General features: G+C 60.8%; 2 protein-coding genes across 2 annotated transcripts in view; both read left to right on the top strand.

Annotated features, from left to right (window-relative positions):
• The window catches only part of RAB26 (RAB26, member RAS oncogene family), a 31,162-nt gene extending 8,574 nt beyond the window's left edge, over nucleotides 1-22,588 (top strand). Inside the window, exons 3-9 of the mRNA XM_083799925.1 lie at nucleotides 15,776-15,817; nucleotides 16,523-16,589; nucleotides 16,668-16,720; nucleotides 18,473-18,538; nucleotides 19,335-19,391; nucleotides 19,755-19,831; nucleotides 20,178-22,588. Coding sequence (XP_083656051.1) covers nucleotides 15,776-15,817; nucleotides 16,523-16,589; nucleotides 16,668-16,720; nucleotides 18,473-18,538; nucleotides 19,335-19,391; nucleotides 19,755-19,831; nucleotides 20,178-20,280 — 465 coding nt within the window. The 3' untranslated portion in view covers nucleotides 20,281-22,588. The remainder of the gene's footprint in view (nucleotides 1-15,775; nucleotides 15,818-16,522; nucleotides 16,590-16,667; nucleotides 16,721-18,472; nucleotides 18,539-19,334; nucleotides 19,392-19,754; nucleotides 19,832-20,177) is intronic.
• Nucleotides 22,589-24,125: 1,537 nt separating this feature from the next.
• The window catches only part of TRAF7 (TNF receptor associated factor 7), a 28,118-nt gene continuing 26,810 nt past the window's right edge, over nucleotides 24,126-25,433 (top strand). Inside the window, exon 1 of the mRNA XM_083799921.1 lies at nucleotides 24,126-24,327. The gene's annotated coding sequence lies outside the window, so the exon portion shown is untranslated. The remainder of the gene's footprint in view (nucleotides 24,328-25,433) is intronic.

Below are 25,433 nucleotides of genomic sequence, written 5' to 3'. Positions count from 1 at the left end.
CCAGAGGAGCTCTCCTGTGGTGCTTCCCATCCTGTCTGCTGGGTTTCGGGGGGCAGATGTGGTGCCGGGGCCGTAGGGACCAGCTGCTGCCCAAACCCAGGTGAGCTGGGGCCTGCAGGACTTGTGCCTGCAGGGCTTGGTCTGTTCGTGGGAGCCCACCTTTATTTTATCGATTTATTTAGCGTCTGATTCCTAGGACAACAGCTTTTGCAGCTGCTGCTGGTTCCTGCTCCCTGCTCCCAGGCCAGGCTCTCTGGGGAGCAAAAAGCCTTTTTTCCGTGCAGCCGAGCCCTGCTTTGCTTTCAGCTGCTGCTCTCTTCCCTTGCAGAGGGACACAGCCGTGCAGCCTGCTCCTGATCACATGAACGGCGAAGCCTGTCATTTGCATGCAGGGGCTCAGTTGCCAAGAGATGCTGAGAGCAGAGCCCGTGGCGGGCTGCACCCTCTTCTCACATCTGCTAGTATTTTATTCATGTTTCTTTGGCTCTTGCATTTGAAAAATAATAAACCTCCTCAGCGTGCTCTGATTCTGCAGCACACCAGTAAAGCGCAGATACCCGCGTGCTGTCAGTAATCCCAGTGGACAGCAGGCTCAGTTCCTGCCTTGGGGAAGGCAAAAAGAAGTAAGATTAATGTCTTCAAAGCAGAAAAGTGCTTGAGTCGCTCTTTAAATGAGCATCTGGAGTGGCCTGGAGACCCGGAGCCTGTTTAAGATGACTCCTACGCAGTTTGTGCAGCGATGGGAGGGTGCCTGCCCCGGTCTCAGCACACGAGGGGCTCTCCTACAGCCCAGACTGGACTTGGTGCCTCATCCAGCTGTGAAATCTTGCATCCGTATCAGTCGACAGTGGTGCCGCGGGTTTGCTTTGGAGGGGAGGGGGAGCGTGGATCAGTGCCCTGCCGGCCTGCCGGGGGGGCTCTGCGTCCCTCTGGGGGGCACAGTGTGAAATTGTCCCCTGTGTTTGGGGCGTGAGGGGCTCTGAGCTGGGCTGGAGCATCACTTGGTGCTCAGCACGGAGCTGGGCTTTGTGCTGGGTCCGCTCGCAGGCCTTGGGGCTGTGACGGAGTGCGGTACGGCCAGTAACGCGTTTCAGTGGGGCCAGAGCAAGTCTAAACGGTTTGAATATTTAATGGAATAATTTTGGCTTAACTTCGCTTTCATCTTTCATTGGTGATAAAATATTGAACTCAGCTGTGCAGAACCGGGTTTTTCTTTGAAAGCAGCAGGAGGGCAGCCAGGCCCGTGGGAGGCAGGGCCTTGGGGTGTCTGTCCTGTGGCGCCCTCCCCGTGGTGGGGGCTCGGGGACATCCCTGCCCCGGGGTGCTTGCCTCGCTCAGCCCCTGCAGGTCCCCGCTCAGGGCACTGCGTCCCGACCACGGGGTCGGTGGGTGCTGGGAGCAGGGTCCTGGGCACCGGCGCTACCCCAGGCAGCGGGGTCTGTGCGCAGCCCCCGCCCCGCACCGAGCGCCGTGGGGACAGCGTGGGCTGCAGCCCTGAAACCTGCACGTGCGAGCCCCCGCTGCCTCTCCCCTGAGCTGCTGACTCATTCGGTACCGCTGATTAATTAGTTGCCCCCAGCAGGCTTCAGCACGTTTCTAAATAACTGTGCCTCGGGGAGAGCGGGGCGCAGCGGAGCTCGCCTGGGTCCTGTCTCTCCCCTCGGGGTCGCAGCAGCCGGTGCTGGGTCTGCGCTCGGGGGGGGCAGGGGCTTCGTTTCGGCTGCAGTGGGCACCGGGCAGGGTGCTGGGGCATTGCTGCCACCCCTGGGGGGCTGCGGTGGGTGCCGAGGCCGTGGCCAGAGCAGTTTGACTCCAGAACTCATCCCCCTGCCCCAAGGAGGGACTGGGTTTAGGAAATGCAGGTCGGTGGTTGAGCGTTGGGTCCTGCCCAGCACCACGGCAAGGGTTCCCGGCATCCTCTCACCGGGAAGTCGGGTACAAGCCGTGAAGTTAGACATGGCCCCGCGATGGTTGGAAGGGCTCCGATCAGCCCGCGCCTGGTGTTTGTTATGCTCCGCGGCTCGGAACAGGCTGTGCCCGCAAGCGATCGTCTCCCTTTGGTTAAAAAAAATAATAATAAAATAAATAATAAAAATCCAAGAGCATCGGAGCCATGTTTGTGGAGGGAAGGAGCTGGCAGCGTGTTGCGTGTCTGAGCAATTGTCCACTCGTCCTTGGCTGGCGGTGGGGGGGGCCGCTGGTTTCTATGGTAATGGGGAATTTAAAGATCAAGCGCTTGTTTACCTGCAGCGCCTTCGCCACGAGGAAGCTAAATATTGTGTTGGCGTCGCCCTGGGGGAGCAAGGGATGCAACGGGCAGGGGGCCCGGGGCGGTCGCTGGTGGAGAGCCCTGAGGAGGAGGATGGGAAGGGGGCCGGTGGGGTTTGCTGCCCGGGACAGCTCTGGTGGCACGATGGGGACGTCCCTGCCTGCCCTGGGGGCACGGGGCTGGCTTGGCGCAGCGCGGGCGTTGCGGGGCCGTGGTGCTGCCCCGAGCGCTGCCGTCGGCTCCATCCGAGAGAGATGGAGCTGTGGTGCTCGCCCTGTAAGTGATCTCCAGAGCAACAGTGTAATTCATGTGGCTTTGTTTGTCTAAGAGGGGCATAAAGTATTTTTAATCCTGGCTAAGCACCAAATCATTACCTTGAAGGATTGCAGAGCCTCTCAGAAGCAACAGCAAATATTTCATATTTATGCCTGCATAGGAAAAAATATTTTTCCCCAGTCGTAACTAATACGTGTCAGGAGCTCCTGCTCCTCCAGCTTTAGAGGGTGGTGCACATTGCCCTGGTCCATGGTGGTCCAAGGACAAGGAGAAACGTGATGGGGAGCCCAGGGGGCTTCACCCTGGTGGGATGTCAGTGTTAGAAGTGAGGGGTCTGGGCGAGGGGAGTGGGAAACACTGCCCACACATGGCTCAGCAGCAGCAAAGCTCTTTTTCCCTTTTTCCAGTGGTCACAAGGCTGGCAGCATCTGTTAGGATGCAACTGGTCCTGTTGTGAACATCTGGCAAGATTGTGTTTCATTTTGCGTTTTTTTTGTTTTTTTTTTTTTAAATTTAGTCAAAGCTGTTAAATGGGCAGAATCCAAGCTCAGCTGCATTTCTGCACCCGGTCCTGCATGGGTTGGATGCCGAGAAGCCGTTCTCTTGCGGCGAGCCTGACCCTCGTGAGCCCCGGTTAAACCCGGGTGCCTGAGCGCGTCTCAGGATGTTTTCCTCCTTCCTGTCAAGCCACGATGTTCCTATGCCCAAGTGACACATTTGGGAAATGGAGGCTTTTGCTTTTCCAGCTTTGCTTACGCGGGTGTCTCTATGGAAACCGCTCCGCCGCCCTCCCCTCTCGCCAGCGGGCTCTCTGATGGCTGCTCCAAGCGAGGAGCTTGTGTAACGCGCACCATTTTGTGGCACGAGCCTTGTTATTAGCGATCGCTGGTTGCTTTCCAGTCCATATCTGCCGGGCGGTTCTCCCCCCGGGGGGCTCTGCCCGCGCTGCACCCAGTGCCACCCATCCCGCTGCCGCTCCTGCCCGTCCCTGATACCGATGAGCCTCTGGGATCAGCCGAGCTCGGCTCCCGGTTCCCCTCCTGCCAGGGAGAGCTGTTGGCATCGGCTCTGCTCTGAACCTTAAATCAACGCCTAGTCATGCTTCTTCTTCCCTTCAAACCCAGGCAGGGGAGGCTGCGAGGGGGACCCAGGCCCACTTTGGGGCACGCAGACCCTGCTGGTAAAGACCTTGCTCAGCCGCTCAGACGGCAGCGCTGAGCGTTGGGTCTGAGCTGCCAGGGCTTGCTTCCTTGCCACCGTGCCAGCGGCTGAGAGCTGCAAATGTTGGTGGGAAGGAGCTGCCGCTGGTACGTCGGCAGTGCTGGGGTGCTCTCCGGCAGGGCGTCCATCCACCCATCTGCCCGGTGCTCCTGGGTCATGGCCATGGGACCCAGCCGTGGTCCTGCCCTGCCCCGGAGTGCCAGGCGCTCACCTCCTGCCCCGACGTCTGAGAAGTTCGCGCGGGCTCCCCGGTGCGCACGCAGCCCTGCTCGCTGCGCGCTCTGCGCCGCGGCGGAAGTGCCGAGGGATTGCTGCTACTCGCAGCATCTCTTTTTAGAGCAGAGCGTGGGTTTTGGCAGTGGTGCTGGCCAGCCCACGCAGCCCCGAGCGGTGCCAGCCTCAGGAAAGGGCTGGCAGCTCTGCTGAGCTGGCGGGGATGCGAGTGAGTCTGCCGTGCCGTGCCGTGCCGTGCCGTGCTGTGCCATGTTGCCTGCATGGCTGTGGCTGAGCTGGGCAGCCAGGGTGGGTCTGCAGGTGGAGAGGTGCTGGGGGAGCAGCTTTGCAGTTCTGAAGGCATCTCAAGCCTCTGGCTCTGGTGTGGGCTTGTTCGGGCTCGTGTGAGTCAATGGTTTCTGAAAGCCGATTGAAGAGAAGCGTTCCCGGGAGATCACGCATCACAAGTTTCAGATGAGTGGGCTTCTCTTTCTCCTCCAAGTGCCAAGGCGCACGTGGCCTGAAGCCAACCCGGAGCAGCTCGGGTGGCTGCTCTGCTCCTGCACAGAGCTGGGACACGGTGGGGGTTGCTCCTTGCCACCTCCTAACCCAGATGTGCCAGGGTGCCCCAGCGCTCAGCACCCGGCGCCAGGCACAGTTTACTGTGAAACGTGGCCGTGTTGTGGTGGGACCGGAGCGGGGCCGGGCATTGCTTCCCTGCCGCAGTGCTTGGGAGCAGGGCGGGCAGCGGTGTGTCCCCACGGGACATTGCCACGGCACGTGCCCATGGGCACCCCTTGGCGTCAGGGTGGGGCACGGGCTTCACGAGGTCTGGTCACGGCAGCAGACCTCGACTCGTTTTCTGTGGGGTGTCAGTTCAGGAAGGTCTTTCTTAAATGCATTAACTTGCTGCGTGTATTAATGTGCATGAATTAATGTGAGAAGTGCTTGACAATGCTTAAAATAACTTTGTTCCCGAGCAGGCGTCAATGCACAGCATATGTGTTTTTCCCTCCTGAATAATTACACACGTGAGGTCAAATTGCTGCTAACAGCTCAGCTCGCTCGTGGCCCCGCGGGACCTGGTGCGCTGGGAGGGCAGCGGGTGCGGGACCCCCCCCAGAGACCCCAGCTGCAGCTGAGCTGTCGGCTGCGCTCGGGCTTCCCAGGGGCTGTTCTTGGGAGGGCAAAAAAGCCAAGGTGCCTACGTGTGGGTTTTGGTTCACTTCTGTGAAGGGTTTGCAGACGCCTGTTCCGTGGAGCACAGCCCGGCTTTCCCCCGGCACTGCCCCGGTGCTGGGGCTGGCGGTGCCGGATTTGGGCTTTTTCAGCACCTGCTGCTTTTGGGGAAAACTGATTTACCGACGGGGCACTGTTCTGGCAGCACACTGCGGTGGCGTGCCCGGTGTGCCGCGGTTCCTCGGCACCTCGCAGTCCCCTGGCTGGGCGCTGGTGCTGGGGGTTGGATGCGTGCGTGGAGCCCGCAGCGGGGCCGTGTTTGCTGCTGTTTTCTGGAAATGTTCACCTGACTTCTGCTGGGGGACATCTGTACTTACAACAGGAGTTTGTCAGCAATGAGCCGTGTTTTAAGGTTGGTTGGGGATTTTTTTTGCCTGCAGATGACAACTTTTTCTTAGTGAGGATTGCCGGTCTCCTTTGCTCACAAGGTGCTGAGTGCTGGCACTGAAGGTAAATCCAGCAAAGGGGGAGCAGGAGCTGAGGGAAGGACAGCACCAAACCTGGGAGCTGCAGTCTGTGGGTGCCTGGGGAAGCGCTCCGGCTGCTCTCCCCGTGCAGACGCTGCAGCGCAGCTCGGCCCCCGCTCGGCACGGCCGGGGCGGCTCCGCGTGCCCGTGCCTGGCAGACGGCGTTATCGCTATTAATTGCTGCCGAGGTGTTCTGAGACGCCAAAGATAGGTCTGAGGAAGAGGCTCTGCAGAGAGCCTGCTGGCTCTGAACCTCGTGCCCAGGCGGGGGAAGGAGCCTGGTTTTGGTCACATCGCTGTTTTGCATCGCACGATTGTGTTTTCTGTTTCCTTCTGGCCAGAGGCTGCAGCTTGTGCTCGTTTCCGAGCCCGTGCTCGGGCAGCCGCGGTTCTGTGTCTGAAGCACGCCCGGGGTGCTCGGGAGCTGTGGCTGCACTCGCAGGGTGCGTGAGGGGCCTCGGGCTGCAGAGCTGTGAAGGGGGGGCCGTGGGACAGCTGGGCAGGGCCGCAGCCCAGCGCTTCTGCGGCACCTCGGTGGGTGCTGCACCAACACCTCTGTTGGGCTGCGGTTTCCTGCGTGGCTGTGGGTGTGGGGCTGGGCCGCGCAGCGAGGCTCTGGCCCCCCGGTGCCTCCTGGCCCCCCTCCGTGGGATGCTCGGGGGCTCTTCTGGGTCAGGTCCCAGTCGGGAGCAGGTGGGAGCGAGCTGGGCGGGCAGCGGCACTGCCGCTCCAAGGGGCTTTCCGCAATGTTGAATCCTTGCGAAGAGTGGGCTCTGATGGCAATACAAACGCAAGAGCTGGAGCTGTCGCTGGAGAGCAGAAACCCTTCTCAAAGACCAAAGGCAGAGCTGCCGTTAATGGTGCCTTGGCGGCGGTGCTGCGCTCTGCGTTGGCGCTCACGGGGATTCATCTTTCTGTGACTTCTTCCCTGTGCCATCCGCGAGTGGCTTGGAGCTGCGGCCCCGGCGGTGGGTGGAGGCATGCCCAGGGCAGAGGCAGCATTTATCTCGGTCTTGGTTTATCTCCTGGTCTGTGCTGGGTTGTTTTGGGCTGGTTCCGCTGGCTCTGCAGGCGGGCGGCCCGGGAGCACGGCGGTGGTGCTGGTGCCTGTGGTGAAGCAAGCTGCTGGGGAGGGGTTTGCCCTGCGGGGAGGGGGCTGGCACTCGCCGTGCTTCAGCCCCCGCTGCTCCCTGCGCCCAGCTGCGGGACGCAGCAGAAGCGGGCTGGGGCTTCAGTGAAGCGCCGAGACCTGATACAGGCCGTTCCCAGTGTCTCAGTGGACTTGTATGAACTTCAGAGAAACGGATTATAGTAAGTTAGTTGCTCTCTTTTCCCTAAATCCTTCCTTTGAAGGGTTCCAGGTTCCTGCTTAGGACAAGCATGGCGTTCGAGAGCTGCCTGGTGTTGCAGCTGCAGGTGAAGGATGTGTGCGTTTGTGCGCGGATGCGATAAAGATTGGTTTGTCAGGTCTGTTTTTTTAGGGATGAGAAGTGCTATTTAATAATGCTGTTTGCAGTGCTGTCTGCAGAAGATCTTCTGTTACTGCCAGATGCTGCCGGGATGTTTGCTGCTGGATATTCAGACCTGATTTTTTTAAATTGGATTGCAAAGTGATTTCTGAAACTTCAGGCAAGTTTCCATCCGTTTAGGTGCCAGCCCACCGATAGGAAGAAGCCTGGCTGCCGCCTGGCTGTGCCTCTGGCTGTAATTACAGCTACAGCTAATTGCACACCGTGCCGCACAGGTGAGTCGCGGTGGCCGCAGCCTGGGAGCCTTTCTCAGGGGCATCTTCGTTCAGGCAAAGCCCGTTCCCTGCGCTGGGGAAAGTCACGTCTCTGGAGCAGGGATCGCACCGGGGGCAGAGCAGGCTGACCAAAAGGCTGGGTGTGAGACGGGTGCTGCAGTGTGACGGCAGGGCTGGGTCAGGATCCAGGGACGGACATGTGCCCGTGGGAGCCGTGTGTGCTGGGTGCTCGGCCTGGGGTATAGCCAGGGGGCGCGGGGAGGATGCTCTGCAGCAGCGGGTGCTCGCAGGGCCTCGGCCAGCTCCTTGCTTCCCAGTTATGGTTGGAGCTGGTGATGAAAGCTTCAGAGAGCTGGACGCAGAGGTGCCGTGCTCTGGGGGAACGGCTCGTCTGCTGTACCCGGGGCTGTCTGGGTGGCCCAGCCCCATGGGACAGGCAGGGGAGGCTCCCGGGGGGGAGCAGTGTGAGCCGTGAGGCTGGCAGGCAGCGAAGGTCCAGGCGGTCGCAGGGCTCATCCCGGGGCTCTTGCTGTCTCCTGCCCCACCCCAGGCTGGTGTAACTGAAACCCTGAACAAAGCAGACCATTTCTGACAAGGATTGGCTTCTCTGGCATAAAAACCAATGCAAGGTTTTATTTTCTCCCAGGAGCAGAGTAAACAATTCCCTGTACAGCACTAATTGATGACCCATTTTTCATTCTTGTAGCATTGACAGGCGCTGTGTACGCTGCATGGGAGAGCTGATACCACAATAAATGTGCTGTAAAGATTCCTGTTCTGCTTTGCCGCATGGTATGTCCTCGGTGAAGAAAATGAAGACAAATCTGTTTGTTGAGCACCACGTTACTTATTCTCAGTATTGGCACGGAGCTGTGTGAGCCATCTCTGCCCCCTTTGTTTCCAAGACTGCCTGGTTTAGAAGTAAGCATGGATATTTTTAAAAATCTCTCCCCAATTATAAAGTGGAAGGGCTGAGCAATGCAGCTGGGACGGGGGAGCCACCACGCAGCGTCCCTGCGGTGGGAGGAGGACGTGGCCGCGGGTTCCGCCTGCTCCCAGGACCCGTCCAGCACCTCGGCACCAGCGCCGGGACGCGCTGCGGCATCCTGCGGGCTTCTGCTTCTCGGTGGTCTCTGCAGGGCTGGGCTGGGTCTGAGCAGTTCTGGGCTCTGGGACTTCTGCAGCAGATCCTCTCCTGCACGTTTTTTAGGGCAATAAACAAGTCTCTTCTTCCCGTTTCTCTTTTGGCGAGCCATTCCCTTGACCACCCCGTGTGACCCAGAGGCGCAGACTTTCCTGTTCAGTGGAGCAGCCCAGGCTCAGAAGGGAGAGCTCTGGGGACACCGGGGCACCGAACTGGGGCTGCTCCTTCCCTGGGGCCGCCTCTGCCAGGCGCGGCTCCCGAGGGAGATGCTGAGGAGCAGAGCAGCGTTTTCTTTTAAAATACATGATCCTAAACAGATCCTCTTACCCCTAATCTGTCCCTAAGACACGGCTCTCTCCTTCTTGCCAGAAAAACCTTTTATGTGCAGACTGATGTGAATAGAAGATAAGGTAGTAATTCTTCGGTGTATCTGCCTTAAAAAGAGGATTGACTCTTATCTCCTGCAGGGCCGGCAGCCAGGCAGATGTTAATTGGGCTTTAATGTAGCGAACGTGGCTCTTGAGAAGACGGGCAGCCGGGCTCCTGCTCCTTGGGCTGCAAACGGCACCCGGGGCTGTTTGCGGGGTGGTGCTGAGCCCTGCCCGCGGTGCGGGTCCTGCCCCGAGCGGGGCCTGGTGTGCGGGGTGAGCCTCAGGGGTGGCAGCTGCTGGGCAGGCAGATGGCAGGCAGCGAGGGACAGCCCCGGCGCTGTCCGTGGCGAGGTGCCGAGTTCGTGTGCTGATGGCGGGGTCTGCGCCCAGCTGGGCAGCGAGTGCTGGCCTGGTACCGTTTTGGAAAGGACCTCGGCAGCGGGGCTGAGCAGGCTGGCTCCGCTGCACGCAGGGTGTGTGAGTCCTGGGGGAAAAAAGGCAGAAGTTTCCAATTTTAGCAGCAGAGTGCATGCGCACGGTGCCGCCGAGGAGACTAATCGCCTGTCCTGGCAGACAAATGGCCGGGCTTGCTCTCCGAGCAGAAGATTTATGGGACGATGCGGAGGGCACTGCTGCGGGGCCTGGTGACTGCCCGGGTGTCCCGGCCTCCCCGGGGGATGTGCCAGGGCTGCGGGGATGCTCGGGCATGGGACTGGCAGTGGCACAGCCTGGTGGCCACCACCTGCCCAGCACCACACTGCGCTCTGCCTGCATCCTGCCGTGCTCTCCTGCCTCCCAGCAGGTTTGTGCAGGCTTGGGTGCAGCGTGGGGCTGCTTTGCCCCCTCTGCTGCATGGCACGGGCTCCTCAAATGCTCATCCCTAAGCTTCAGCTGCTGGGCTCGCTGTTTGCTCTCCCCATCAGGACGAGGCGTGCTGGATGCGTTGGCTGCGCACACAGGACGAACTCCTGCGCTCCTCTGCGACAGCGGGACAGGGACAGCAGCCCGGCACCACGTGCTCTGAGAGCTTGTGCGAGGGGAGATAAGAGCTCAGCAGCGCTCGTGCTGCTCTGGTGTCTGTTTGCGGTTGCTGAAACTTAAATATTTGTTCCTGGTTCCAATTTATCTCTCTTAATGGATCTCGATTTCAGAAGTGCAGATCCTCGTGCAGTATTGGCCTCCCGCTCTCTTCTTGGTCGTTACCCCATCAGACACAACAGGGTTTTTTTTAAATCAGCTGCTGTCAGAGCAGGTTCCCAACCAAGAGGCCTGGGCAGCTTTTGCTGGAGGCCCGGCACGCTGCAGCAGCCTCGGACACAGCCGTGCTCAGGGACAAAGCCCCCGTCCCACCTGCTGGCACTTCCCATTCCCTGGTGCCTTCTGGAGATCTGTGCCACGCTCCCATCTCCGTGGAGTCTCCTTGAGGCTGCTGGGGCTGGAGGAGGTGCTGAGCACCCAGCACCGGCTCTCTGGCAGCGGCACGCGTATGTCGGGGGGGGGGAAAACTCCAGGGTTTTAACGAGCAAATTGAATGCAGTGTCCTGCTGCTTTGGGCAGATTTCCACATCGATCCTTAATCCATTTTCATAGCCGCTCTCGGGGGCGGCGTGGGTTTGTCTGTCTGCTACGGCCCCGTCACAGCAGCGTCCCTGCCCCGCTGCGGGGTGCCTGTGCTGGCGGTGCTGCGGGGGGAGCAGCTGGGGCAGGGGCTCCCCGGGGCTCTGCAGAGCGGATTTGGGGCCTCTCCTCGGCGTGGGTCTCTCCTTGGCATGAGCCCGGCCAGACCCCACACGCGGCCGCGGCTGGCACACCGAAGCCCTGGCAGCGCACCCGGCCCTGGCCGTGACGGAGCTGGCCGTGTGGCGGCCCTGGCAGCCCTGCAGCCCGCAGCTCAGCCATTACCGCCGCTAATTAACTCGGCGAGTGCCCCGGCCGTCAGTGGTCGGGTTTGATGTATGCTCTCTAATGCAATTGTTTGCCCCTTCCGCAGGAACTCGCCCTCCCGGTTATTAGCGCGGGTGCAGGCGGGTGGGATGCTGCTGCCTTCAGAGCGCACTAATGACATTTGGTGGTTTTTTTTTGTTGTTGTTTTTCTTTTTTTTTTCCCTGTTCTAGCTTAGATGTGGAGATGACAGTGTGGCAGTGTGGTGGGGGCCAGCCCCTGCCCGCCCCTGTGGATGACCCCCCAGCAGCAGGGTGGGCACAGCCGCAGCCCCTGGCACGGGGAGGGGGTGCGGGGCTCTCTGGGGAGCTGCCGGGTCCCCCTGCCCCGGGGTTTTCTCTTCCCAGCCCTGTACAGGCAGCTGTGCTGTGCCACCCGGGTGCGCGCACAGGGGGACGCTGTGGCGGGGTTGTCATTCGAGGCAGCAGCCCTCGGGGTGCCGGGGAGCCAGAGCTGGTTTCTATTCCCCGGTGTCGGAGGGTTTCAGCGAGCAGCTTGTGATTTGTCAGTTTAATTGTGAAGCGAGTTAATCCATGTATCCAATTTAATCTTTAAGGCTTTAATTAATGAGCTAATGTGTGGAAAAGCTGCAGAGGCCAAGAGCAGGACAAGCCAGGACGGGGCTGTGCGTGCGACTGCTCACCCCGGGTTTGTGTTTCCCCACCCCGCTGCCCTCCCGTGCTGGGCAGGTCCCCAAACAGCAGCCGTGAGCGAAGCGTCCCGGGAGCAGCGGGGTTTGGGGGAGCAGCGGGGTTTTGTTCCGCCAGCGGGCGCCTTCCTCCCCTCCTCTCTGCTTCCAAAAGGCAGAGCTTGCGCTGTGGTCACCGAGGTGGGGCTGTGCTGCGGGGGCAGCCAGCGGGGCTGTTGGCGTGGGGCTAACGCGGCCCCTAACTGAAGTAATCTGCACTTGGTAATTTCATTGCCCCTGCGTCTGCAAGGTTCCAACTTTATTTATCTGACATCCCGAGGACTATTTATTTAACTTACAAGCAGCTTGTTCCTCCAACAAAGGCACTCCACGCATTCCACTGTTACTCCCACTAGAAAACATTTTAATAACTCTGTCCAAGCCCTGTGAAAGGGACGCGTAAGAACGGCTCTCCTGAAATCACAGAGCTGAACTACGTGGACGGCTTTCCTGCCTGCTTCTGCGCAGCAGGTGGCCTGTTGTGAGTATTACCTCCATTATATTAAACTGTGCAAGATTAAGAACAAACCCCAAGCAATCCAGCACGTCTCCTCCTTGCATTCAGGGCCGTCAGCGTAGTTTGTGTTTCGGTACATTGAAACATGTTGTCTTTTGTCTTTGGCTGCTTATTGTTCGTTAAAAAACCCAGCTGTGCCTTTTAAGGGTTATGAGTATGGCATTGAAGCGTAGCTCCCTAAGACGCTGGGAGCCTGGCAGCCCTGCTGCTGGGGTGGGCTCAGGCAGCCCCACTGCCCGGCACCTGCTGGAGCCGCCCCGCGGTGCTGCCTGCAGCCCGGCCCTGTGGCCTCATTGCCTTTCCCCACACAGCCTGTCCTGCTTCTGCTCGGCTTTTTTTTTTCTTCTTCTTTTACCCGAGTTTTGCTTCCAGCCAGTGCTCGCTCGCGGTGCTCCTTTGCTCGCATTGACCCGATGGTCCTGCGGCAGATGAGCAGGAGCATCCCAAGCCACCTTTCTGCTCCAAATTCAGCGGCACAAACTTTGTGGATAAGTGCTCTACGAGCTGGAGGTGCTGAAAACAGGCACTTGGGAAGGCTTGGAACTGCACAGGAATGTGTCCCCTTGTCGGCACATCCCACGATGACCCTTCAGGCCACCTGCCTGAGCACGCTGCGGGTGTGCCGTGGCTCCGAGCCCTCCCGTTGCTCCTCGCAGGGTGAGCTGGGGGAGGCTGCAGCACAGTCACGCTGTGCCAGCACCAGCCCCAGACCCCACTGAAACCCTGGGGACTCGAGCTTTTTCCCCAGCCTGGCCCAGCAGCACTTGGGTGCACACGCTCCTCGTTGCTCTTCTAGATTGCAATTAGCTTTAAGAATCCCCCCCAACACAAAATGTAGGTCAGTCGTAATTAGTTTGAATCCTGCTGCTGCCAGCTTTGCTTTTAATTAAGCTCCTCCAGAGGGGAGGCGGCGCACGAGGTGCGGTGCCGGAGCTGCAGCCCTCGTGGCACTCGTCACACGCCTCGTGGTCCCCGCTGGCAGCGCCCGGTCACCCGGCCGTCACCGCTGCTGGCACTTCCCAGCCCGCAGCTGCACTCACGGCACTGCTCACCACGAGGACGGGGGTGAGGAGCAGCCCTTCCCACCCGGGGGCTGCTGCGCCCTGCTTGCTCCGTTGTTTGGGGTGAGCCGAGCCCCGGGCACGGCCGTCGGCTGCAAACCGGCTCCAGTTTGCGCGTCAGGCTCAGGGCAGACGCGCTGCGGGGCAGGAGCCGGCCATGGGCTGTCCTCCTGGTCCCCGAGACCCTCCTGCTGCGGGCAGCTGCAAGCTGTCGCCCGCAGGAAATCACCTCCGGCTGCCAATAGAGGTTTGCCGTTCATCGAGCAGCGAGGTTTGCGCTATGAAATATTTAGTGAGGACTGGCTGTCCCTCGCCGTTCGCTCGCGGCTGCGGTCGTTGCAGTGTGATGCCTTCTTTCCGTTCCCATCCCCTCTGCGGTGGGCAGGCTGCTGTCAGACGCGGTGGTGGGGCCGGGGGGTGGGCTGGGGGCCAGATCCTGCTCCCTGACTGCAGTGGGGCAGCTCTGGCTCGGCTGTACCGGCCTGTGCGGGGCCATCAGGGCTGGCCAGGGATTTTTGATGGCAAATCGGATGTGAAAATTAGATTTCTTGCAGAGCAGTAAGCCTGTACCTGCAGGACGGGTGTTAGTCCACGGATCAGAGTGCTGTGAGATGGCAGTGCGGGGCAGAGCAGCCAGCGCCGTGTGCTTTACAAGGGGTCTGTCGCTGCGAGGGGATGTCGGCAGTGGTGGACGTTAGGGTCCACGTTGGGATTTCCCCCCTTTGCTCACTGTGCTCTTTTTTCCAGCAGAGGGGGCCCGTTCCCCCCGGGGTGCCGTTACACCACGGTCTCCTGCACCTTGTGCGTTCCCTCAAGCTGCTGTGGCTTTTCAGCCGATCGCGCCGCATTTCAGGACCAAAACATTCTGCAAATCCCCAACGTGGTGTCGGCTGCAGAGCGTGGCCGCTCCAGCTCCTTTATATTCACCCTCAGTCCTGCAGACAGCGCGTGGTGCCGGCACCCTTGGCAGACCCGCTCCGTTCCCCTGCCACGAACCAGGCGCCCGCAGCCCCCTGCCAAGGAGTTTTCTCGGCGCCCTGCGCAGCGTGTACCACCCGCACCCCTTCCCCTCCCAGCCGTGGGCTGCCTGCCCATTTTACCCCTTCCAGGGCCGTGAATCACTCCGCTCCCTCAGCTCCATCGCTGCCTTTGAAGGTATTTATAAACTGCGATCGTCTCCCCTGCGCCTGCTTTAGCAGACGGTGTAAATTTAGCGCGCTTGTTGACTCTGCTCCTCTCCTCCTCGTCCGCATCCTTGCTGCTGGAGGAGCGTGGCTGTGCAGGAGCTGAGATGTTACCTCGGGCCTGATTAAAACCATCAAAACACAGAGGCAGAGCCCTGCCGGTGCCGTCCTGGTGGGTGATGCCGAGCGCCAGCGTCCTGCGGTGTTGGGTAATTGCGGCAGGTCGGCACGCGAGGCGCTGGGATGGCCTCTCCGTGGGGGAGAGGCGCTTTGCCGAGCTCTGCCCAGCACTGGGTGGCCGTGCCTGCTGCCGAGGCCACCCCACGGGACCATCGGAGGGGATGGATGTGGCACCGCGCGCCCCGGGGAGCTCCGTGCGCTGGCTGCGGGCTTTGGATCAGTCGTGAGCGCAGCAGGTGCCGGCTGCCCAGCCCAGCCAGCCCCGTCACGCACCACTGCTTGGGGTTGTTTTAATCACACCCTAGTGATTACTGTGCTAATTTCTGTCGGTCTAGCAAGCAAATTAATCTCTCCGCTCTGTCCTCTGGGGCTGTTTGATCTTTAGGGTTGGGTTTGATGAACGTTTAGAGAGCCGCCTGCAGCTCGCGGGGCTGCGGTCGCTTGGTGTGCGGTCAGAGTGCGGCCCTTGCCCGCCGCTGGGCTCTCCCCACACACCTCGTGGTGCCCCCGTCCTGCACCGCTGCCGGCTCCGTCCGGGCAGTTGTAAAACGTTTCTTGTTGGCACTGAGAAGCAGAGGATCTGAGGAGCCGGCACTGCTTCGCTGGTGCCCACAGTGCCCACCCCTGCCCTCGCAAACATGCGGGCCTTGCAGCGCTGTCGGGTGGGTGATGTCTTCCCAACCTGGCTTTGCTCCCTCCCTGCCGCTGGACCTCACAGGAACCTGCACCTCGGCCCCAGGCAAGCACCGGGCTATGGCACAGAGGGGCACGGCCCCTCCTGCTCCTCCCTGCCGGCCCTGCTGCGAAACACGAGCGATACGGGGAAAAGCAAACGGAGAGGGAAAGCAGTGCTGGCTGGGAGAAAAATCAGTAGAAGTGGCAGGCAGAGGAGTTATTTTCAAGTTGCTAACTGAATATGGAGTAGTTAGCTGTGCCTTTTGAAGGCCATTAGGATGGGATGCTGGCGCTCATTAATTTATTGCCAGAGGTGGTCTAGCCTGCGTCGCGCAGCACACTAAATCAGCGGTGCAGACACAAAGATTTAAGTATCCAAATATATGTAACTTGCAGCAGACGCAGGAAATGATCTTCTTACTGTGCCACCATGCAAATTACTCCAACAGGCGCTGTGACCAATTTATGCAAGTTTAAAAAAAGGGAGAGAGAAAATCAGCATAAACACAGCGGTGGAGCCGGTGCAGGCGCGGGGCAGCAGCTGCCAGGTGGGCGGCCTCACCGCTGCTTCTCTTCTCTTGCAGAATAAGGTGCTGACGGTGGATGGGGTGAAGGTGAAGCTGCAGGTGAGTCCCACGGCCCCGGAGCAGCTCCCGCGGTGTTCGGGGCTCGGTAAAACCCCTGGGAGCCAATGTGCCAGGAACAGCCCCAAAAGCTGGTCCCCATCCCCATCCCGTGCTTGGAAGCTGTCGTTGCGTGCATGCACGTGCATGTACACACGTGTGCGCACGTGCACCCCCATGGCTGCTCCGTCCCTGTCTGCCAGCCCCTCCGAAAAGCCCCGGCAGCAGGCAGAGACCAAGCTGCTCGCCCCGAGCCCCAGCTGCTTCCTGACCCCTGGGCTAGCAGCTGAATAACGCCATTAGCACCGATCTTCCCCCGACAGCAGCGTGGCACTCTGGAAACATATCGTGGCATTAAAAACTGATAAATTAAATTAACGAGTCCCCACACATCCATCTGCTGGATGGATTTTCTGATTAAGGACACGTTGCGAGCCCTTTGTCACATGCCGCTGTCCCCGCGGTCAGATGTGCTGAGGAGCGGGGAGGTGCTGCTTAAATATTTATTGCGCTTGGCCCCTCTCCTGTTACCGTCCTCAGAACCCCCCCTGCAGCTGCGAGCTAGTCACACGCAGATAGAGCAGCCCCTGGGCCGCTGCTAGAAGCAAACCGCTGAGGAAACTTTGCGGGGTTGTGCTGTGGCCGTGCGCTCGTTGTGTCCCGTGGGTGCCTGCGGGATGCGGCTGACCCCGGTCCTCTGCCTTGCAGATCTGGGACACGGCGGGGCAGGAGCGCTTCCGCAGCGTCACGCACGCCTACTACCGGGACGCCCACGGTGAGCACACCCGGGGCTGGGGGCTCGGGGGGCGCGCGGCACGGTGCCGGCACTAACGCGCCGCCGCTCTCTCCGCAGCCCTGCTCCTGCTCTACGATGTCACCAACAAAGCATCCTTCGACAACATCCAGGTACGTGCGGCGCCTCCCGCTCCTCTCCTGGCGGTTTCAGGCAGCTCCGCGGGTTTCCTGCGCTGCCGGGGCACCGCTGAGGCTCCACAGCTTCCAAAGCCCTGCAAGCGCTTGGAGCAAACCCGCGGCGCGCTGGCTGCAGATGGCACCGGGATTTACTGGTGGTGGTGGTGCTGCTCTGTGCCAGCCCCGGAGATGAGCAGGGTCTGGGGGCCTGGGGAAAAGCTGTGCCCCAGCTGGAGGGAGCCCCCGGCCAGCCGTGCCCCGGGGCAGAGGTGTGTGCCGGGGGCGCAAAGCGTGGCCACTTCCGAGGGGCTGCAGTGGGTGCTGCGCACCCGTCTGGCAGGGAGGACAGTGCTGGGGCGTCGGAGGACGCGCGGAGAACATTTCCCTTTCCTGGCAAATGGAAGGGGCGACAGACTCACTTCACCGGCAGATTTATGCCGCGTGTAATTACAGCACCAGCTGGAGAGCTCGCTCCCGCTAAGTGAGCGCAGGCAGCCGCTGGGAACGAGGCGCTCCCTCGGCCCGGCCCAAAGTCGCCCCGGCTGCCTTGGCAGCAAACCCAGGCAGGGGAGAAGGTCGCATCCTGCTGCCCCGCTCCTCGTCCCCCTGCAGACCTGCCCGTCCTGCCGGCCATCGTGGGGTCCCTTGTCCCCTCCCTGCAGACCCACGCAAGGCTCAGCGCGGTGCCGCCAGCGCGGGGAGGGGGATTTTAATCCCCAAAGGCCAGCAGGAAGGGGGAAGGAAGCTGTGCGGCCGCACAGTGCCTCTGCCAGCTGCGTCCCCACGCCACAAAGCTGCTTTTTGGCAGGGAGCAGATGGTGCCACGAGGCTGTGCGAGGGGAATGGGAGGACCTGGGGACGGGAGGACCTGGGGACAGGAGGACCTGCCCTCAGCGCCCCCCACCCCGCCGGGCCCGTGCAGCTGCTGGGCCGCTGCAGAGCGTGCTGCGATCCAGGAGCAGTTAGCCCTGACCGAAGGGGACGTTGTTTGTGTCCCAGACGTGGAGTGCACCGTGCATGTCTGTGGCAAACAGGCTAGAGCTGTCCCTGCCCCGGAGTGTCCTCCTGTCCCTCCTGTCCCCCTGCCCCAGGGCACCAGGGGTGCTCCCTGCAGGTGTGGGGACAGCCAGCAGCGGTGTTTTGTGCTGAGCTCGTGATCCCTCCATGAAAATTGCTTGAAGATTTCCCCCCCCACCACATTGTGGGGTTAGGGATTGCGGGGAGTTAGGGTCGGTTTGCTTCGGTTAGGCTGGATTAGAGAAAGGCAGGTTCACCCATGTGCCGCCTGATCATGCAGTGAAGCAGGCAGGGGGCACGGCCCAGAGCAAACCCTTGGCTTTATGCTTCTAAAACGCAAAGGGATTTTTTTGTTCTGCTACAAGGATGGTGAATTTTCCCAATAGCAGCTTTCTGAGCAGGCCTAGCCTTCCAGCCAAGGAGGGAATTCGGGTCCTGCGAGTGCCTGTGGGCAGTCCCCAGGGTGTGCAGGGGGTCTGGGGGACCCGGCTGCTCCCTGCCTGCGGTTCCTGCTGTGCCCAGCTGAGTTTCTGAGCTGGGCTTTTCATTTTGCATCTCGCCCCCAGCCATCTCCTCCCTGTGTCTGTGTAAAGCCCCCGCTGTGGCATGGTTGTGGCAGGATCCCCGCGGAGGGGTCCCAGTGCCCAGGCCGGGGGCAGCCCCCATCCTCCTCCTCCTCCTCCTGGAGCCGTTGCTCACGGCAGCCTGTCTCTGGTCGTCTCCCTCCAGGCTTGGCTGACAGAGATTCATGAATACGCGCAGCAGGACGTGGTCCTCATGCTACTGGGAAACAAGGTGAGCCTGGCCCCGGCGGAGCTGGAGCTGCCTCTGCCGACGGCCCTGTGCGGGTGCTGCAGGTGCCGTCAGGGCATAACGCAGGGGCGGTGATTCCTGGTTAGCTGCAGGTCCACGGCCAGCAGAGCCACCAAAAGTGGCCGCTTGGCCCAGGGGAGCCGCTTGCTCTCCAGTTTGGGAGTCCTGCTGCTCGCTGGAACCCAGGCGGATCCCATCTCCCTCCTGGTGCACGGGAGCTGGCTCGAGCTCTGCGTGCTGCTGCGCTGCAGAGTCCCTGCAGGGAATACGGGATTGAGTCCAGGTGCTGGAGATGAAAGGAGCCTCTTGTGCTCATCCTGCAAGTCCCCGCTGAGCCCCGGCTTCCCCTTGCTGCAGGAGCAGCGCAGCATTGCTGGTTCCCCCTGCTGCTGTGAGGAGGCTGCTTTTTCTTCTGCCTCGCCTGGTCCGTGAGGGTGCGTGTGGCACAGAGCCACAAATCACCTCGGACATGCCTGGAGCAGGGATCTCCAGCATCTCTGCGATGCACACGCGGTGTGAGCCTGCCCGTGGGGCATGGTGTTCAGGAAACCAGGCAGGCTGCGGCAGAAAGGCAGGAGCGGGGAGTCAGGGCCCTTAAAAGCGTTCAGCAGAGCCCAAAGCCCCGAGCAGAGGGGAGCCGGCGAGGCTTTGCGCCGTGCCCCAGCAGCCCCGGGCTGGTGGTGTTTGGGAGCATGGGGGCAGGAGGGTGGAGGGGGGTGTGGGGGCTGTCCGATGCTGACCGCCTAGATAATCCCAGCTTGCTCTTTGCTGTTGGCAGGTGGATTCAGCCCAGGACAGAGTGGTGAAAAGGGAAGACGGAGAAAAATTAGCCAAGGTAGGGGAGCGGGCTTTTTTGCTGCAGCGGAGCCACTTGTTGGGTGACGGGGGGCAGCACGCAGCCAGGCGGCTACCTGGGAGCTGCCTTCGGCCCTCGTCTCGCTCCCGTCTCCCTCCACCTCTGCTCTTTCTTTAAGCTTCCGCTGCCATTTCTTGCTTCTCTGTCCTATCCTGAGGCTCTGAAGAATAAACACTCCTTTACCTGTGACCCCTCGTGCAGCTTTCTCCCCCCCTGCAGGGCCGGACCCCTCTCCCCCCGAGCTGAGCCCTGTGGCGGGCACCGTGCCCGCTGGGGCTCTGCGCGGAGCCGAGCTCGCGTCCCCGTGGGCCTCCCTGACCTCCTCCGTGTCTCGTCCTGCAGGAGTACGGCGTGCCCTTCATGGAGACCAGCGCAAAAAGCGGCCTGAACGTCGAATTAGCGTTCACAGCCATCGCAAAGTAAGTGAGCGGTCGCGGCCGTGCTGCGCGCCCCTGCCGGGTGCAGAGCACTCAGCGCCTGCTCCCCTCGGCCACTGCCAGGCCGTGCGCGACACCGTCCCCTGCATCGCCACCAAGCTGGTGCTGCAGGGAGGGCAGGCTCTTCAGTGGGAGACCTGAGAGAAAGGCCAGCTGCGTCACGCACCGCTTTGTTCTCTGCGGAAGTGCTTACCCATCCTGCATGAGCTGCAGGATGCTTCCTCGGGGGTTTAACGAAGCACTTAGACCAGGTCATGGCTCAGCGGAGCTGCTCCAGGCAGCTTAGAAGTAGGTGGGCAGAAAGGTAATGTTTTCCCTCTTCCTGCAGGGAACTGAAGCACAGGTCCATGAAGCTGCCCAACGAGCCCAAATTCAAGCTCCACGACTACGTGAAGAAGGAAGTGAGGGGCTCGGGCTGCTGCCGGTCCTAATGCGCTCGGTGCATTTGTACAGAGACTCATGCCACGTGTTTGTGCGCCGCGCTCTCTCCTCGTGGACAGTGTGTGCATGTCTGTCTTGTGTCTGTATCTGCGTACAAGGTGAGCTGAGACCTGTGGGGTGCAGGCAGCAGCAGGAAAAGCTCTATGGGCCGGCGCCGAGGCTGGCCGTGCTGCACCACGTGCCAGGCACGCTCCCCAGACCCCACAGCACCCACCCACACCACGGCTCCCCAGAGGGAAATGCATTTCCCTGGCCGGGCTGCTCTGCTCCCGCCCGGCTCGGAGCCGCTCTGCCCGGTGCAGGCAGGAGGGGACGCCGGGAAAGGGCTTGGTCGGTGCAGCCACGGCTCCCTTCAGGTTCCTCCACCGGTTCAGCAGCGACGGCGCTCAGCCAAGAGCACCCTGGGGTTGCTTTAATGCAAGGAGGAATGATGGGGCCTAGGGGAGCGAGTGCCTGCTCCCCACCAAAATCTGGGTGGGAAAAAGTCCTGAATTCACTTTTCCCACGTACCCGGAATTCAGCTGATCAGATCCTTGGCCTGGGGCACACAGGAAAGCTTTGTTTTCAAGGCAACCGTTTTTTAGCTGCTTATTTCTGTCTGTCAGTCCTTCCCGTGTTGTAACATAGCTCCTCGATGAAGATTTCTCCTCTTCCCCGCAGAAGACAAGAGCTTAGATGTCTGTTTGAGTAAGCTCCCGCAAACATCTGTTGTACAGAGGTTTCCTGACTGTTTATCTGTTCGGCGAAGGCTTTGGTTCTCTCACTACAGCCATTTCTTGTACTTTAATGAGAAGAAAGCTAATGTACTGCAGCTTATTCCTGATCCCTTCATGTAAGCCCGATAGCTTTTTTTAGACTGCAACAGTGCTTTGCTCCGAAGTTCTCTTGGGACAGCTCTTTCTTCTAAAGGAAGAAAGCCGAGGAGGCTGCTGTAGGCATTGACCGTGCAGGTTTGAGACTTCTGCCAGCTCTCTTCAAGGGACTCCTCAGCCCTTTTGTCTGTGCCAGGCACGTGGCTTTTGCTTTTTTTAAAGTTGCACTTCCACGTACAAATTACAACTTTGGAGGAAGTGTTTGGCCTCTGGCAATTTTCTTATTAAAAAAATTCCACCTGCACGACACCAGGTGCCCTGCTGCACTGCCCCTATAAACAGAGCACTTAAATCAGCCCGTCCCTCACTCCCAGCTGGCAGAACACCAGCTCCCAGCAGTTATTTAGCTGCACCCGCCCCTTGTCGCAGCAGGGGTGCCAGCCTGAGCTGCAGCACAGCGTTCCCCAAGGGCACAAAGTCCCTCGGTGCATGGTTCAGGCAGGCAGCCACAGAGCAGACCCCTCGGAGCTGCACTTCTTGGCGAGCCACAGTAAAATGCGCAGCACTCAGAGCTAGAGTGGGTCCAGCACAACGATGGTACGGAGCCTAAAATAAACCTGCTGAGAACAGAGCATTTTTCCTGCATAGCTTGTTAGGGAGAAATGTCTGTTACCCGACTTAAATTTTGTTAAAAACCCTGTTCCCGGGGGAATGTTTGCAGCAACCAGCCTGGAGCAGCCCCCACTGATGTGCATCGCTGGGCAGAGCCTGCTCCCTGCTGGCAGCACCATGCAGGGCCCGGGGGGGAGGCAGCGAGGGCAGCCTCCTGTTCCGCATCAACCCTTCCCAGCACCAGAGGCATCCCACCAGAGGCACAGAAGAGCAGCAGGCAGCTCAAACGCCTGGGTCTGTTCCCAAACCTGCCTTTGGTGTTTTCTCAGAATAACTCGCGGTGTAAGAGCAGCCCCTGCCCCAAGGTGCCAGTCACTGCACAGACACTACCTCCTTCCCCCTCCTCACAGGCAGGGCGCCTCGCATCTTTGGCCATCCTGAAAAAGCTGACAGCTCCTAACTCGGTACTTCGGGGTGGGACCAAAAACAATCTAAAAATAATTTAAATAGAGCAGATGTGAGCGCTACTTTTTGGGTATGCCTGTCAGGACCTAACTAGTACAGCAGAACCAGAACCGCATTTGGGGAACTTCCTAACCCCCCCAAACTGAAGGGACACTCAACCCCCATCTACCCCGCCACAAGGTCCCTGTGCACCACTCCCCTCCCGCTGCCCGCACACCAACCTTGCTGCTGAAGCACCCCTCCGCTCTTCGGTGTTTTTTTTTACATGGGCCTCTACTGCCCCCAAGCGATGCAGAATGGTTCAGTGCATTCAAGCAAGCCGAGGACTTGGCATGACATGCACTTCTCATTTTCGCTGGCTCGTTTACAGCTTTTGTTTCATTCCTGTTAATAAATTTTTTTAATAATCCTCGCGGCTACAGGGGTGTTTTTGTCTCATACCCAAACTGTTCGATCATTCCAATAGTTCAGATCATTCTTGAGCCTACCTGGATGGTTGCATTACCAGCATGGGCCCAGGTACCCCCCTGCACCCACCAGGAACTCAAGGGACCCAGACTACAGCTGAGCTGCAGCACACATCGTACAACAGCTTCCTTCAATAATAGCAATGATTTGCTGTGTGCCCAGATGCAAAATTCTGTTAAGTCTATGGTTTTGTGTGTTATGCATAGGATTTGTAAAGAACAGAGACAAAACCAGAAGTCTTTTGAAAGCTTTATTAAATCTGTAAGCTGTAGAACCAGCCCAATAGAGAACCCAAAGTGGGGATGCAGCAGCAAGCAGTTTAAAAGTTACAAGGCTGAGCTTGATTTGAGAATATGGAAACAACAAAGACCTGAACAACTTATTAAATTCAAAAAAAAAAGTTGAAAGATTTAAATCATTCACCTACACAATCTAGCACTGTGAGGACTGCTGCCTGCGAATCCTTTTGTTTACCTGTACTACTGCATCCACTGCCTGCCATTACTTTTGCTGTAGGCTATCACGTGGCAGAGGAAAAAACAACTTCGATTTCTTCTGTTTCACGGAATTCTGCAGCTGATGCTGAGTTCTTGAAAAACTACACTGACTCTTTAATTGTACAGCATGAAAAGCATCAGCTTCGCTGTTAGATACAGCAACCCCAGAAGAGTTTTTTAACCGTACTCGGGTGCATCCCTTGCTGTGTTCTCAGCCTGATGCCTACGTTACGCCCCAGGGTCGCAGCTACACGAGGCGCACCAGGCCGTTACTCCAGCCCGGTTTCACTTGCCCCAAAGCGCCTCGTGGTCCCGCACAGCTGCAGCTTCCCGAGCCGGCTCAGGAGCAGCAGGTCACCGCACACGTGTGCGCCTCACCGCCCGGAACTCCACGGCGACCGCCGGGCCCTCAGGCCTCCCTTCCCGTGCCGCCGTTGCGGTGCGGGTCCCGCCGGCCCTGCGGAGAGAAGGCTGCGCGGTGAGAGCAGCCCGCCGCGCCCCGCGCCGCCCGGCCCGCCGCTCCCTCGAGCCTCAGCCGCGATGCGTCAGCAGGGGCCGCGGCCGCCCGCCGCCCTCAGACGAGGTGTCAGAAAGGATCGGATCATCCCCGGCTCGCCCGGGCCCGGCCCCGTGTGGCGGTCCCGGTCCCTCCGCCCCCCTCGCCGCCCACCCCTCACCTACCTCTCCGCCGGAAAGGACAAAGTGCGCCCCCGCCAGGCTATTTATAACCACCACAACGCTGCTATTGGCCAGACTGCCTGCGGGCTCAGCCAATCGCCAGCAGTTGGGGTGATCGCCCTCACCCCTCTGCCGGCGCTCATTGGCTGCCGCTCCTCCTCTCCCCAGTGGCGCGGTGCGGGCCGAGGCGCGGTTCGGCGCCGCCCGATTGGCCCCCGGAGGAGGCCGAGCGAAGCCAGTAGCGACAGCGATTGTAACACCGACCGACCGCGGACGCGCCAATCAGCGCTGGGCCGCGCGGGCCGCTGGGAGCTGTAGTCCCGGCGTCTCGGAGGCGCGGCGAGGAGCGGGCGAAGGTCGGAGCGCGGGACTACAAATCCCGAGGAGCACCGAGAGCGGCGCTTCCGGCCCGGGCGGCAGCGGGGCCGCGGGACGAGCGGGGGCAGGCCCGGGGCCGCGATGTGCCGGGGCCGGGTGCCGCAGCTCCGGCCGCCGCCGCTGCCAGGTACGGGGCGGGGCGGGGCGGGGCGGCGGGGCCGGGCCGGGCCTCGCGCTCCGGGCTCGGGCCTGGGGCAGCGGCGGGGGTTCGCCGGGCGGTGGTGCCAGGCCCGCTGGTTGTGGCCCCCCCCCACACCCGGTGCCCCGTGAGGGCCGCTGGGCCGGCAGCGGCTGCTCCTGCACCGGCAGCGCCGGCGGGTGCCCGGGTTCAGCCCCGGCAGGCCGAGCTCGGCTCCTTTGCAGCCGCCCCGAGCGCTCCGTGCTGCCGGTAGGGGGCTGCGGGGCCCGGTGCGGGGTGCTCGGTCTGCGGAGGGCCGGGTGAGCCGGGGTGGGGGGGGGGCTCCGGGAAGCCCCTGCGGGAGAGGGGCGTGAGGTGGGGCCGTCCCCCACGGGCCCTGCGTGGCTCCCCGGGGGCCGCGCGAGGCGCGGCGGCAGCTCGGGGGAAGGGCTGTGCGGGTAACCCTGCCGGGGGCTGCCCGCCCTGCTCCGGGCCTGGGCGCCCCGCGCTGCGTCTGTGCGGCTCCCCGGCCGGAGCCCTTCGGCAGGGCTCTCCTGCCGGCTGTTTGACACGGCTCCACTCGTCGCTGCCACCGCGAATCGCTGCCTTCCGCCGCTGCAAGCGGCAGTGCCCGGGGCACCCCCAGAATCCGGGGCTGCATCATGTCAGCGCTGCACAGACGCCCACTGACTGCGAGCCCAAAGGGAGCACGCAGAACGCACAGCTCTGCCCTCGCTGCACAGCTGGAGGAGCGGGACATCAAAGGGCTTGGGGATTTCCCAAGGGTCACACAGGAAAGTGTAGGATCAGGGCACTGCTCTGTAGCCTGCTGACCCCGAAGTCACCGTGGGTGCAGCGTGAGAAAGCCCAGGGTAAATCCAGCCACGACAACACAAAGCTCCCGCTTTGTGGTTTCACAGAATCATTAGGGTTGGACGAGCCCTCCAAGATCATCTGGTCCAACTGTCCCCCTGCCACCAATGTCACCCCCTAATCCACATCCCCAGGCACCACGTCCAGCCTTCCCTTGAATGCCCCCAGGGACGGTGACGCCACCCCCTCCCTGGGCAACGCATTCTGGTGCCTGCCTGCTTTGGTTCAGCGCAGCAGGTGGC

This window comes from Anser anser (genome assembly GCF_964211835.1).
Source record: "Anser anser genome assembly, chromosome: 15".
In the NCBI taxonomy this organism is placed as follows: Eukaryota; Metazoa; Chordata; class Aves; order Anseriformes; family Anatidae; genus Anser; species Anser anser.
The sequence above is the reverse complement of the archived record's forward strand: the minus strand, read 5'-3'. Positions and strand labels throughout refer to the sequence as shown.